We start from the raw sequence: 11,491 nt of genomic DNA, 5'->3' as shown, positions 1-11,491 counted from the left end.
GTAGCATCTATGGCAGATTCCTTGGTCTTTCATTTACCCACTGTCAAGGTATTTGGGTAGATTGTGGGGCAAGACACCTCTGGCCCTTGGTGGGGGCCCCCATTCTTTCTTGTGCCACCTCAGGGGAAAGAACATGAGTAAAGAAAAAAGTATATACAAGATTCCCTCTAGACCTCCCCCTCCCCCCACATCCCTCCCCAAAATAACCCAACCTTGATATACACTTTGAACAACAAGGGAACAGCTGGGTCGAGTTGAACAGTAAGTGCTTCTCTGTTATCTAAATTGATAGGAAAGAAGATTGAAAAGCTATGAGTATAGTGCTTCCAGAGACAACTGTGGCCCCAGAGTATACAGGTCACAGAGGTCACACTAGGGGTCCGTTACCTATAGCGGAAAAGGTCTCTGGACATGGAGGGCAACTTAGAAGGATCTACTGGCCTGGGTAAAAAGTGAGTGAATTTCTGGTGTCGTTTAGTCCTGTATCCCTCCCGGGGTGAGCCGTCTTTATTCAGGGCCACATAATACTGTCTCTCCGAGTCCGAGTGTTTGTACAAGGTGGAGGCATAGGTGTTGTACCAATTTTCTTCAAACTGTTCCCGGAAAACACATTCACGTGTGAGTTTCTTCTGTGAGGGTGAGAAAATAAAGCAGAGCCCATTATATGACTATTTCTCCCATCCCAGCTTGCTGGTGGAGAAACTAAAATAGTAATAGCACATTGATATTAGAATATTTCAGTCCTATCTCCCGGTATTCCTGAGGCATCTTCTTTCCAAACAGCACAAAACAGCCCTGTCGGTATCACGTCCACCCTCTTTTGTGAGCCACGCAAAAATGTTTCCGGTGATATTTTTTCTGAAGGCAGGAGACTGAAAGAGATGGGCTCACCTGGCACTTTGAGCCTGAGAATTTCTGCTATGGCCTCCCAATGCCCCGCTGGCACCCTTGAGTTTTCTCCCTACTTAGGGCTAATGATGTTCAAATCCACTGAGATTGCAGTCAACCATGTCAACTGACAGGCAAAGGCCTCGGATCTATATAAAGCTCCATGGGAGGTGAGCTGTGATCTCTCCTAATGAAGGGTCTCAGGCCTGTCAGTTGGAAAGCTCAGAAAAGATCTCCTTGAAAAGTTCCTCCAATCTGGCTACTTCAAGCTGGCAGCTCCTGGGTCTCTTGCCTCTGTCCCTTCTCACACTTGATCCAACCACCATACTACTTGCTGGGGTTTTGCCGATACTGAGTGCTGGGGACAGGCCTATCTCTTAGGTGTCAGGGAAGAATGTGCTCTGATTTCATGGGGTGCAGGCAGCCAGAAAGTATGCTCTGTGACTCAAAAGCCAAAGCCAGGAGTTGGGATCCTCTGAAAGGGTTAAGATCAGCAAAGTCACCGTTCCCCAGCTCTGGGCTGGCTTCCAAAATAGTGAACATGCATTGCAGCGAACCCAGTCCTAGCTGGGGACTTTAGGGCTGTCACCAGACCCTGGAACCCTCACTCTTCATTTGTTTGTTTATTTTGTTTGGCCTTTGGGATTCAGCTGAAGCAATCTGGACATCGAGGACTGTGTCGTTAATCTCAGAATCCGCAATCTGAAGGCCAGCTCTCCCACTGCCTATTTTTGTGCCAGCCAGTTGGCTACTCCTCTGGGTACCCATCACAAATCAGGTGTGCTCCTTGGGCGAGTTAATGCCCCAAACCCTTACCATCTACTGACAAACCAGTACAGCTTCCTATTATTATCACATGAGCTGGCCCTCTAATGGAGAAGGCGAAAGCAAATGTACTACAGAAAAGCTTCTGTTTTGATGGAGGCTGAATGAGTGAAAGTGTTATGTAGCAAGTTCCTGGGCAGTCAAGAACTGACTAGAAGACACTAATCCTTTAAAGTTGACAAAAGTGCTTTCAAGTGCTAGATGAATGTTTTGCCTTACATTGTCCAAACACTTGTGGTAACAGCTTCCGAGGACAAAAAAACCTTAAACTTACCGACCCATAGAGTTCTCCTCGCTCGTTCATTCCTAAATACAGGCCAGAGTCCACTCCCCGGATGCTGATCAGCCCCACAGCCAGGCTGATAAACTCCAGAATTCCTAGAGCAAAAAAGTGAATGCCATTTCCATCACTGATATCAAGCTAAGAGGAAACTGTTCAGGTGACATGAGCTACTAGTCCTTTATGCCCAACTAGAGGCCAGCTCTGTGTGCCTTTGGTGAATTACCTGATGAAACCATCTTTTGCAGTAAGAATGGAACCTCAGAGAAGGCACTGAGTCTCTCTGGGCCTCGGCTTGTCCATATGTAAAATGGGGGACACAATCTCTGCCTCTATTCAACACTCTTAGGCATATTATAAGGAAAAGACCATGAGAAGGCTTTGGCTACAGAAGCTCCATAATTACAAGGTACTATTGCTGTTAAATACCACCATTTCAAGAACTGGGAGGGCAGCTTTCAAAATGAAAGAACGTGGCCAGGTTTCTGTATCTTCCCAAAGTCACTTCCCTCCTCCCCAGAGCACACAGCATTACCTTGCTGTCCTCTAGGCTGAACTTGTTTTGCAGCCTCTTAGCTCTCATGTCCTTAAAGCCACATGAGGCTGTCAACTGCCTGTAACTGACTCTAACAAAGGCCACACAGGCCACTCACCAAGTTTGTTCCTCCAGCCTATGGCAGGAAGCAAAATTTGGCCTCGTGAGAGCTTTCTCCTCAAAAGTACTCTTGGCCAGTGCAGCCTCAGGCTGACAAGCCTGTCATTCTCCCCTTCCCTCTTGAGGATTTTAAATTTATCTATGGCAAAGAGTTGGCAGGTAGTATTAGACTTGATACTGATGTGAGATGTTGCAGCTTTAAGGGAAAAGGGAAGAGATTCAGAAATGTCCCTCTAGCTGACAAAGTTAGAGGTGAGGATTTGAAAACGTTTTCATTTACCCAGCCGCAGTAGGGGGGAGAAAAGAAATCGACTACTAAGAGGGAAAAAAGAACCAGAGCTGAAATCCTGGTGATACTGAAGACTTCACAGTTTTGTTCTAAGATAGCACATCTATTATTTGGATACGGATGTAATGGTCAACTAGATTTCTCTTTGCCGCTCTCTAACCATGTTTTTCAACATACAGACCAAAACGTGATACTATTGACTCACACAGGCATCCAAAGGTATGAAATGAGCTCATATCTGGCTGTCTTTCTCATCCAAAAATGTAATTCTTAAGGGTAATAATATTCTATGTAATCTACACAGGGAGTGCGACTGATTCCTTAAAGATCGCTTTAAAAAATTAAGTGGGCAATTGTGAAATCAGGTTCAGAACTCCAGTGGGAAGTCTCCTGAAGAGCCCCAGTGACTTGGGCTGGTGGGTGGGCATTCGGGTATGGAAGCTTTTAGGGCACACTCGGACCTATTTGGAGACTGTAACGCTCTTCTGCTGCCATTGTAGAGAACACTCAGAACGTGGCCTTTGGCCTCTAGCATTGACATCCTCCAAGTTTTAGTCTCAGTCTGGTTGTTACTAACTCTTGCAGTGCAAAAAAAGAGTTTTGGGAAAGGATATTGACACAAGATGGTAGGAGGGGAAGGGAAAATACCTGGTGCCAAGTAGGGCTTAAGCAGATACTGATTTTAGTGGACCAAAACCTTTAGTTACACTGCACAGGGTTCTGATTTTGGTTCTGCCCTGTTTAACATTTTAATAAATGACTTATAAGAGGACATAGGGGGACTGTTTACCCTAGTTCCAGAAGACATACAGCTGAGAGGGCGACAATAAAAATCCAGAGAGATTCCAAGAGAATGGAAAAATGGGCTGACTCCAACAAAATAAGCTTTAATTAGAATAAATGTAAAGTCCTGCACTTTGGTCCCCAAACCAGTTACCCAAGATGTTTTGTGTTGGGGGTTTTGTTGGGGGAGGGTGAGCCTCAAATACAGTGTGAGTCAATCATACTCCTTATTTCATGGCCTATTATCATAATTGGTCTGCGTAAAGGCTTTTTTATTTATCTATCTCTTTCTTTTTATTTCCATACGCTTCTCCCCCTCGCCTCCCCCCTTCAGGCAACCACGTATATTTTCTTGAAAACATGGACTGTTCTTTTGTGTTTTCATGCATTTTTACTAAATGCAAGTCTGCTCAGCTTTGGAATGGGGAGACGTGGCTTAGCAAAACATGCACAACAATGGCGTACAGAATTTGATTGAACAAGGTAACCTCAGTATGGTTGATTCATGAGATTATTAAAAAGCTAATGTGAAGCTAGTCATGTAAAAATTAAAAATTGCTAAAAGCTAACGTAAAAAAAATAGAAAAAAAAAGAAAAAAAACCTAATGTGATCTAAGGCTGTATTGATCAAGATCTAGTAACTGGCATAAGGGAGGGGATTGCCCCATTCTGCTCTGCCTCAGATCACAATGAGAGTGCCGTTTTTAGTTCTACTGTGTTTAAAGAGGGCTATGGAAACACAGGAGGGTGTTCAAAGGAGAGTGGCCAGTATGGCCAGGAAACGAGAAGCCAGGTCATGATTCAGTTCTGGGTGCTAAACTTTGAGGGATACCAACCCGCTGAAGCCTTCGGTTCTTTGCTTAGGCAGCTTACTTCTGAGCTTCTGAGTCTTAGATCCCTCATTCGCTATCTCATGTCTCTGACCACCCTGAGCTCATTAAGTAGCAGAGGGCAGCTTGTGATCTCACCATCCAAAACCTGGTATGAGAACAAATCATGAAACCCAAGAGGTGGGGCCATTTGAGTCACCACCGTTTTTCTCCAGCTCTCTGTTAACCCTGATGCCAAAGGACAGATCATAGAGGAAGTCACTTGGGTTGTGTCCAGTAACAGGGGTCTCCAACAGCTGGAATCATCCCTGCCCAGCTGTCTTTGGGCATCATTTCCCTTTGCCAACTTTCCTATTAGCTGGATTCAAACTGTGGGAACCCAGTGGCACATGATGATGGAACAGATATTCCTAAACCTTCTCCTGAATTCCAGCCAGCATGAAGGGAGACAGAAAACAAGCCATTTTCACATTTTCCCAACTACAGCTCGAGAGGGGTGTTCACAGCAAAACGTTGAAGCAAAGTATTAAGTAGACAAAGTTTGTCCTCAGTACTTTCACCCCCTTCAAGGCCCAGGACCTCCCTCTCTCCTGCCTCATTTGACCTGTCCACCTCAGGTTCTGGCCTGTGTTCGACAGTTTCCAGACTCTTCTCTTCTTACACCTTTTGCCCCATGGCTTCAGTGAAAACAGATCTGTTCTGGGTCCCACTGCTTCAGAACCTAGCTAGATGACTGGCCTAGTATGTCATTTAATCTGGCTCCATAGCTCGCCCGAATGCCCTCAGCCATCCTTTCAGCCCTTCAGGGCCAAGACAGTGCTGTTTTGGCACCTTGCCAAATAAGAACCATATCGCTCACAAACCAAAGCAGCTGCACGAGCCTGTTCCATCCCACCTGGCGGGAGGCCTCTCCTCCAGCCTGGCTCCCAAGCTCCGCTCTGCCAGCCCACAGGTGCCCCTCAGGAATGTCAGGATCCCTGTGAACCTCATGTAAATGCCACCAGCCAGCCAGGCGGGGATTGAAATACTCCTGGCTACTGATTGCAGAATGGGGGGGTGGGGTGGGGGTGGAGGAGGGGAGGGGAGGGGGAGCATAGGCTGTGCCAACAGGTTATTATTTGGAGTCGAGGCTGCTCTTGGGCTCAGCCTGACTCATTCTGAACACATGGATTCCAGGGTAATCCTTGGGGGCCCTGCTCTCCAATTACAACAAATAGCTATTTACTTTACATGGCCTTTGGAGACTACCTCCTCCCCCCAAGCAGAAATCTATAATATTTTATATCTTAAGTCTGGCCTACTTTACCCTGCTGGAATGTTGACTGCTAAAGCACTTATGGAATGTTAAAGTTTCGATTTATTGAATACCCTGGCTGATTAACTCAAATGTGGAGGGAGGAGAGAGTTAGCAAACTCAAACGCCACCTCTTTCTTTGCCAAAAGCTAAACTGAGAAAGAGTAAATGTGTGCTTGCAAGTTGGCAGGGGACGTTACAAAGACACAGCTTTGACCAGTTATCATTTCCTTTACAGGAAATACACGGAACTGCCAGGAAGCCAGGGAAGGAGGAAAGGGAAAAGGTGATGCAGAGGTGGTCTCAGTCAGTATGTGTGTGTGTGTGCGCGCTGAAGGCAAAACCCAAAATGAAACAGTTAAGCAGCAATGAAAACACCCCTTCCTCCCGCCAGTTTTATTTCCTTTGGTTTCTCCTTAAACTTAACACCCTTAGCAGACCTGGGAGATGAAAAGAAATCAAGATGTGTCCTTAGGGAGGTAATTAAAGACCATATCCCAAGAGCCTATTACTGCTTTATGTTGACCTTGTAGGTTACTGGGCTCAGTTTAGGCACAGAGTCAGACGAACACTTGTAGCTGCTGGGAGTCAAGCTCACAGTTTCTCCACCTCTGCAGCCCCCACCTCACAGTTCTCCATCATTTCAGAATTTTTATTCTACATCTCAGGAATGAGCTACCCCAATATCTTTAGGCCATTTCTGGGAGCTTTGGGGGGCTCTGAGGCCAGGGTGGGAGTCCCATTCCTTCTGAAGAGGAACAAAAGGGGACTGCAAAGTCACTAGTGATGGAAGGGAAAGGAGCTAAGTTAACCCTCCCTCTCCCCTCACCCCACCCCACCCTGACACCCTTTTGAGGACCTGCTGCAAGTTTATACAGACACCTGCACCCCTCCATTACCCCCACCCCACACACAACCTACTGTACTCCAGCTCTCCAAGTGCATTTTTCCAAGATGACATAGACCTCTTTAGGGTTCCTGCTTGCTCCCAGCAAGGAAGACCAGCCCTGGCCCTAAGTTGTTTGCTAGACGTAGCCTTGCCCAGGAACAGGCCTCTGCCCTGCTCCCCATCCACCCTAGACTTTTTATGGTGCACTGGGGTGCAGCTCTAGCAAGGCACGGGGAATAGGAAGATAGGGAGGTTTGGGGGAAGTGAAGGAGGATGGGAAAAAGATGGGAAGAGTATCACGCCTGACGGTAGGCAAAGCCTCTCACTGGCTTAGATGGTGTCTTTGGCCCATAGGGTCCTTGGGAGGAAGTAGAGGGCATTGGGAGATGCGGGGACCCAAGGAAAGGTAGCTGTCAGAGCACCAGAATAACCGTTTAGTAGAGGATAGGAAATTGAAAATGAAAATGGCCAAATTATTGAGGAGTGAACACATTTGCTTAGAAACCCAATGATCTCTGTCCCAGGTCAAGGTTTATATTAACTGTGTTCTGTATGTGAGACAGGCAGCTGTGCCCTTTGAACAATCTGCAGAGTAGCAGGCAGAGAAAATCCTGGATGGAGGCTGGGTGTCTTCTGCCCTGGGCCCAGGAGACACCTGTCTTGGGGGCTGGGAGTGGGCCCAGAACGGTTTCCTCACTGAGGCAAGGAGTCCAGAGGTAGCTCCGGCAAAAGCTGCCCCAGGGCTTGTGCCCTTACACAGTGGCCACCGGGAGGCTTTCCTAGTTTCTCTAATACCCAGCTCCCGCCGTGCTGTCTGGGTTGGCCCTCAACACGGGCAGAGCAACACAGAGGCAGGCAGGTACCACGGCTGCCGCGTCCCCGCGGGCCAAAATCGACTTGGGCGCGGGCCGTCCACAAGCCGTATCCACGGCCCACGAAGGCTCCAGCTTCAGGTGATCTGCCGCGACAACCCAGCTGCCCTGGAGGCTCAGCCTCACGCTGTAGCCACGGTCCCCGACCTCCTCGGCGGATGCTCCTATCCCTCTCCCAGCTCCACCTGCTTTCCTCGGAAGCGCAGCGTCCAGGTCCCAGAACAATCCCCTAGCTCCCGGGGGAGGGAGGGTGGAGTGGGGAAAGGAGAAGCCGCACCTCAAGGCGCCCCCGCCTCCTCCCGAGAGTGTCTGAGGGTGTCAGGCGCCCCGACGCCGCTGCGCGGCTCAAGTCCGCACTGTCGCGTCCCGCCTGCCCCGCGTCCCCGGCGGCCTCCCGCCTCGAAGGGCTCAGACGGCGCCGAGCCGAGGGGCGGGGGGGGGGGCGGTCCGCGGGCCCCAAGCCGGAGCCTCGAGCCGTCGGCTCCCCAGTGCGCCGTCTGCTCGCCTCCCGTCCCTCCCGGCCGCGTCCTCACCGAAGCGGCTGTGGTCGTGGCGGGTACCGTGCACCGTGCCGTTGGGGAAGATCTCCAGGTGGAAGCCGGTGCGGCAGTAGAGCTGGCGGCGTCGCAGGATCCCCTTCAAGTGGGCGAAGTCGGTGGGCGAGCCGCGCTGCAGCTTCCCCTCGATCTGGCCCAGGCGCTCGTTCAGGAAACCTGGGGAGTCAGCTAAAGGCACGTTCCCCAGAGACGAGGAGAAGCCGTGCAGATCCCAGTCCAAGGAAGCGAAGACCCCCCCCACCTCAGCCATGGCGGGGCGCGCGGGGCCGAGTCGGGGCCGCGGGGCCCGAACTGCCTCTCCCCGCCGCGGGCGCGGGCGACTCGGCGGCGCTCGCTTGCTAGCTCGCTCCGCGCTCTGCCGAGCTGCAGTCGACGTCTGTTCTTGTCCAAGGAACTTCTCAGCGGCGGGGAGCGTGGGGCAGCGCGCTCCTGACCTTGCGCTCAGTCAAAGTGCCGCTTCCCCTCCGCATCCATCTCCCCAGGCCTCTCATAGCTGGCTTCGTCGAGCTATCAGATGCAAACGGCACTTTATATACATACCCACTCCCCTTACATTGACATATTGGATATTTAAATACAAGCCACACCTCAATGGCATCCCCTCGGAGATTGGTGTGTGGGTTCTTTTTTTTTTTTTCCTCCTCGTATCCTTTTGGCTCTTTTTGGGAGAGGGGGGTGGAGTGGGAGAGAGAGCGAGCGAGCTTCACTCCCTCTTTTATTATGAAAAAATGGCAGGAAAAAGCTACACATTGCAGTGAGGCATAACTGCTTTTGGCAGGTTTTTCTGAAACTGCTGATGAAATAACGGAGCCCAGTGCGTGGAGGCTGTTGGCGTCCACTGCCACTCAGGCCTGTTGCGTGGAGGTCTCCCTGTTGCGCTGGGGCAGCACCCACCTCCCACGCGGCCTCCGGCTGCTCGCCTTTGGAAAGTGGCGTGAGACCCGGGCTGGGGGGTTCACGCGTTCGTGAGCCTCTCTTGTTCCCCGGCCGGTCGGAGGCTGCAGAAGGGGCGCCTGGCCTGGGTCAGTGGCTCCCTGGTTTCTTTGTTCTGTGGCCCCCTAGTCCCACTCCCCACCTGTAGGTCGGCAGGGGGGCTGAGGAAGTGAAGAATCCGGAAACGCATGCAGTTGCAAAATGTGGGATTGGGGGTGTTGGCGGTTCCTGTAGGCACCCAGGCTGGGGGCCTTAAGGGGTCTGGGAGGAGCGGGAAGCCCCACGGAGGAAAGAAGGCTTTTTTTTTTTTAAAGGGACGTTACAGCTTAGGAAAAGGAGGGGGAAGTAAGAAATAGAAAGCGATCTTTTTGAAAAATGATCTCCTCTGGCTTTCTGGGCGCGCTTTTACAAGGCTCTCGAGAGCAAGCTTGATGAGAGACCGTTGGAAGTCTGGTGGGGGTTTTCCCCCACCTCTTTTCTTGTTGGAAACAGGTGTTTCCTCGCTCTGTCCTGTGCCCTCCTCGGAGATATTCTATCAGGAAGAGCGGCAGTTGGGGCGGGAACTGGAGGCAGCTAGGGCAACGGGCAGCGTTGAGAAGACCTGGGGAGCAGGTGCCCGGCCTGCCCCGCGCCCCGCGCCCCTACCCGGCACCAGAACCCTGGGGCCCCTCTCAGGGCCTCGCGCTCAGCGTCCTGCTCGCCTGCCTATTAAACTGCGTTGTCTGCAGTTTGCACCCGCATGGGGGCTCTGGCTACCTTCCCTGGCTCCGGGTCCCGCAGGAGAAACTGAAAGAGCGAGCACCCCATCCCCGCCACTCCTTTGCAGCGCCTCCTGCTGGAGAACCCGTGTCTCGCGGCGAGTTGGAATTCAGTCTCCAGGAGAGGATAAAACCGACTCAGCTCAATACAGTTAGTGCAATTTGAGGTCCTGCTCCTCGGCTCACACGGGCACCCAGTGCTCAGTCTCCAGAACTGTAGCAATTCTTGGTTTGGAACATCGTGGCTTGGTTCTGGTGTGCCTCCCTAGCTCAGACAGAACCTCCAGAGCCAAGCACAGGGTCTGGCACGTGGTAGGTGCTCAGAAATCATCTTCTGGTGTGCACCCAGTAGTGGGGAACACAGATGCAAGTAATCTTCCGACTCTACAGGACAGAAATGCAAAAGATGGCGTCTGCATTGGAGTATTTATGGATGAAATGGCAGGCTATCAACGATTTGCTTTAAAATAATCTAGAGTGAGAAAGCAGGAGGAATGGGGGTTTAGATGAGATAATAACATTGTTCATGTTACTAATTATTGAAGCTGGGTGATGGGTACATGGGTGTTCATTATATATTTCCTCTAATCTCTCTATAAACACACAAACGTGAAATTTCCGTAATAAAAGCTTTAAAAAATGGGACCGACATGAAACAACAAAGAAATCCTTCTTTCCTTCTTCATTCTTCCCTTCAAAGAGTTTGTGGATTTAGTGAGGAGGTGGGGAAGGTGGCGCAGAGGTTAAGCTAAGTATATAAATGACTAGAATGCAGGCAGTTTAAGGTGCACAGTACTGTGTGGATTCAGAAAGCAGAGAGAAGGTTGATCTCGGGGTTTAGAGCCGGGTTCTGGACCAAAGTGGCCTGTGTGATGGATGGGCCTTGAAGGGAAGATGGGGAAGATCTTGCAAATTCAGATGGGCCACTTCCAGGAAGGGGAAAATAGTAACGAAGCAAGTGGACAAATTTTAATTGGTAAAGACTAATTCCTGGGGGTTTTGGTGAATGTCAAATGAAATAATGTTGATGAAACTGCTTTGAGAAGTATGTGATGTAAAGGAGTTAGATGTCTCTATGATTATATAAATCACACATTGATAATGGTCAAAGCCCATTTCTTCAACAGTCACTTCAGGGAATTTCTACATTCTTTGTCCCCCAATATTCCCAAAGTCACCAATTGCAGTTGCATATCTGGAGTCCTACTTGTCCAAATGTCAGAGATATAAGCATTCCATTGCCCTTGGGTTCTTTTTTTTCATTTTTTTAAACATGTTTATTGGAGTACAATTGCTTTACAATGGTGTGTCAGTTTCTGCTTTATAACAAAGTGAATCAGCTATACATATACATATGTTCCCATATCTCCTCCCTCTTGTGTCTCCCTCTTTTGAGATTCAGCTGACTGATAATTCTGTTTAAGTAATGTTTCCATGAAGTATCCCAATTGACAGAGCACTTTCATGAAAGTTATTTAATTTTCACAACCTTGTGGAGTAGGCGGTACCATTATCCCTATTTTAGAGGTGAAGTTAAGTGACTAGCACAGAATCATATAGCTAATAAGGAGCAGAGTCATCATTTAATCTCAGATCCACTGGGGACAATTTACTCTCAATTTATGGGCCTTGGGATTA

At 49.6% G+C, this 11,491-nt stretch overlaps 1 protein-coding gene across 1 annotated transcript; it reads right to left on the bottom strand.

Annotated features, from left to right (window-relative positions):
* Positions 1 to 247: 247 nt before the first annotated feature.
* FGF16 (fibroblast growth factor 16) lies at positions 248 to 8,454 on the bottom strand. The gene is made up of 3 exons (XM_059910962.1): positions 8,139 to 8,454; positions 1,988 to 2,091; positions 248 to 629 (listed from the first exon to the last, which is right to left on the bottom strand). The coding sequence occupies exons 1-3, from the start codon at positions 8,410 to 8,412 to the stop codon at positions 384 to 386; spliced, it is 624 nt and encodes a 207-aa protein (XP_059766945.1). The 5' UTR covers positions 8,413 to 8,454; the 3' UTR covers positions 248 to 383.
* Positions 8,455 to 11,491: the final 3,037 nt, after the last annotated feature.

The sequence above is a fragment of the Balaenoptera ricei genome, chromosome X (genome assembly GCF_028023285.1).
Source record: "Balaenoptera ricei isolate mBalRic1 chromosome X, mBalRic1.hap2, whole genome shotgun sequence".
Taxonomy (NCBI): domain Eukaryota; kingdom Metazoa; phylum Chordata; class Mammalia; order Artiodactyla; family Balaenopteridae; genus Balaenoptera; species Balaenoptera ricei.
This window is presented reverse-complemented; position numbering and strand designations above follow the sequence as displayed.

What these genes read in the sequence shown, in the direction of transcription:
- FGF16 (XM_059910962.1), bottom strand. Translation starts at nt 8,412, where the DNA reads ATGGCTGAGGTGGGGGGGGTCTTCGCTTCCTTGGACTGGGATCTGCAC. An exon ending in CCACGACCACAGCCGCTTCG is followed by an intron (nt 2,092 to 8,138) that starts GTGAGGACGCGG and finishes TTTTTGCTCTAG; the next exon opens with GAATTCTGGAGTTTATCAGC. An exon ending in GAGGAGAACTCTATGGGTCG is followed by an intron (nt 630 to 1,987) that starts GTAAGTTTAAGG and finishes TCACCCTCACAG; the next exon opens with AAGAAACTCACACGTGAATG.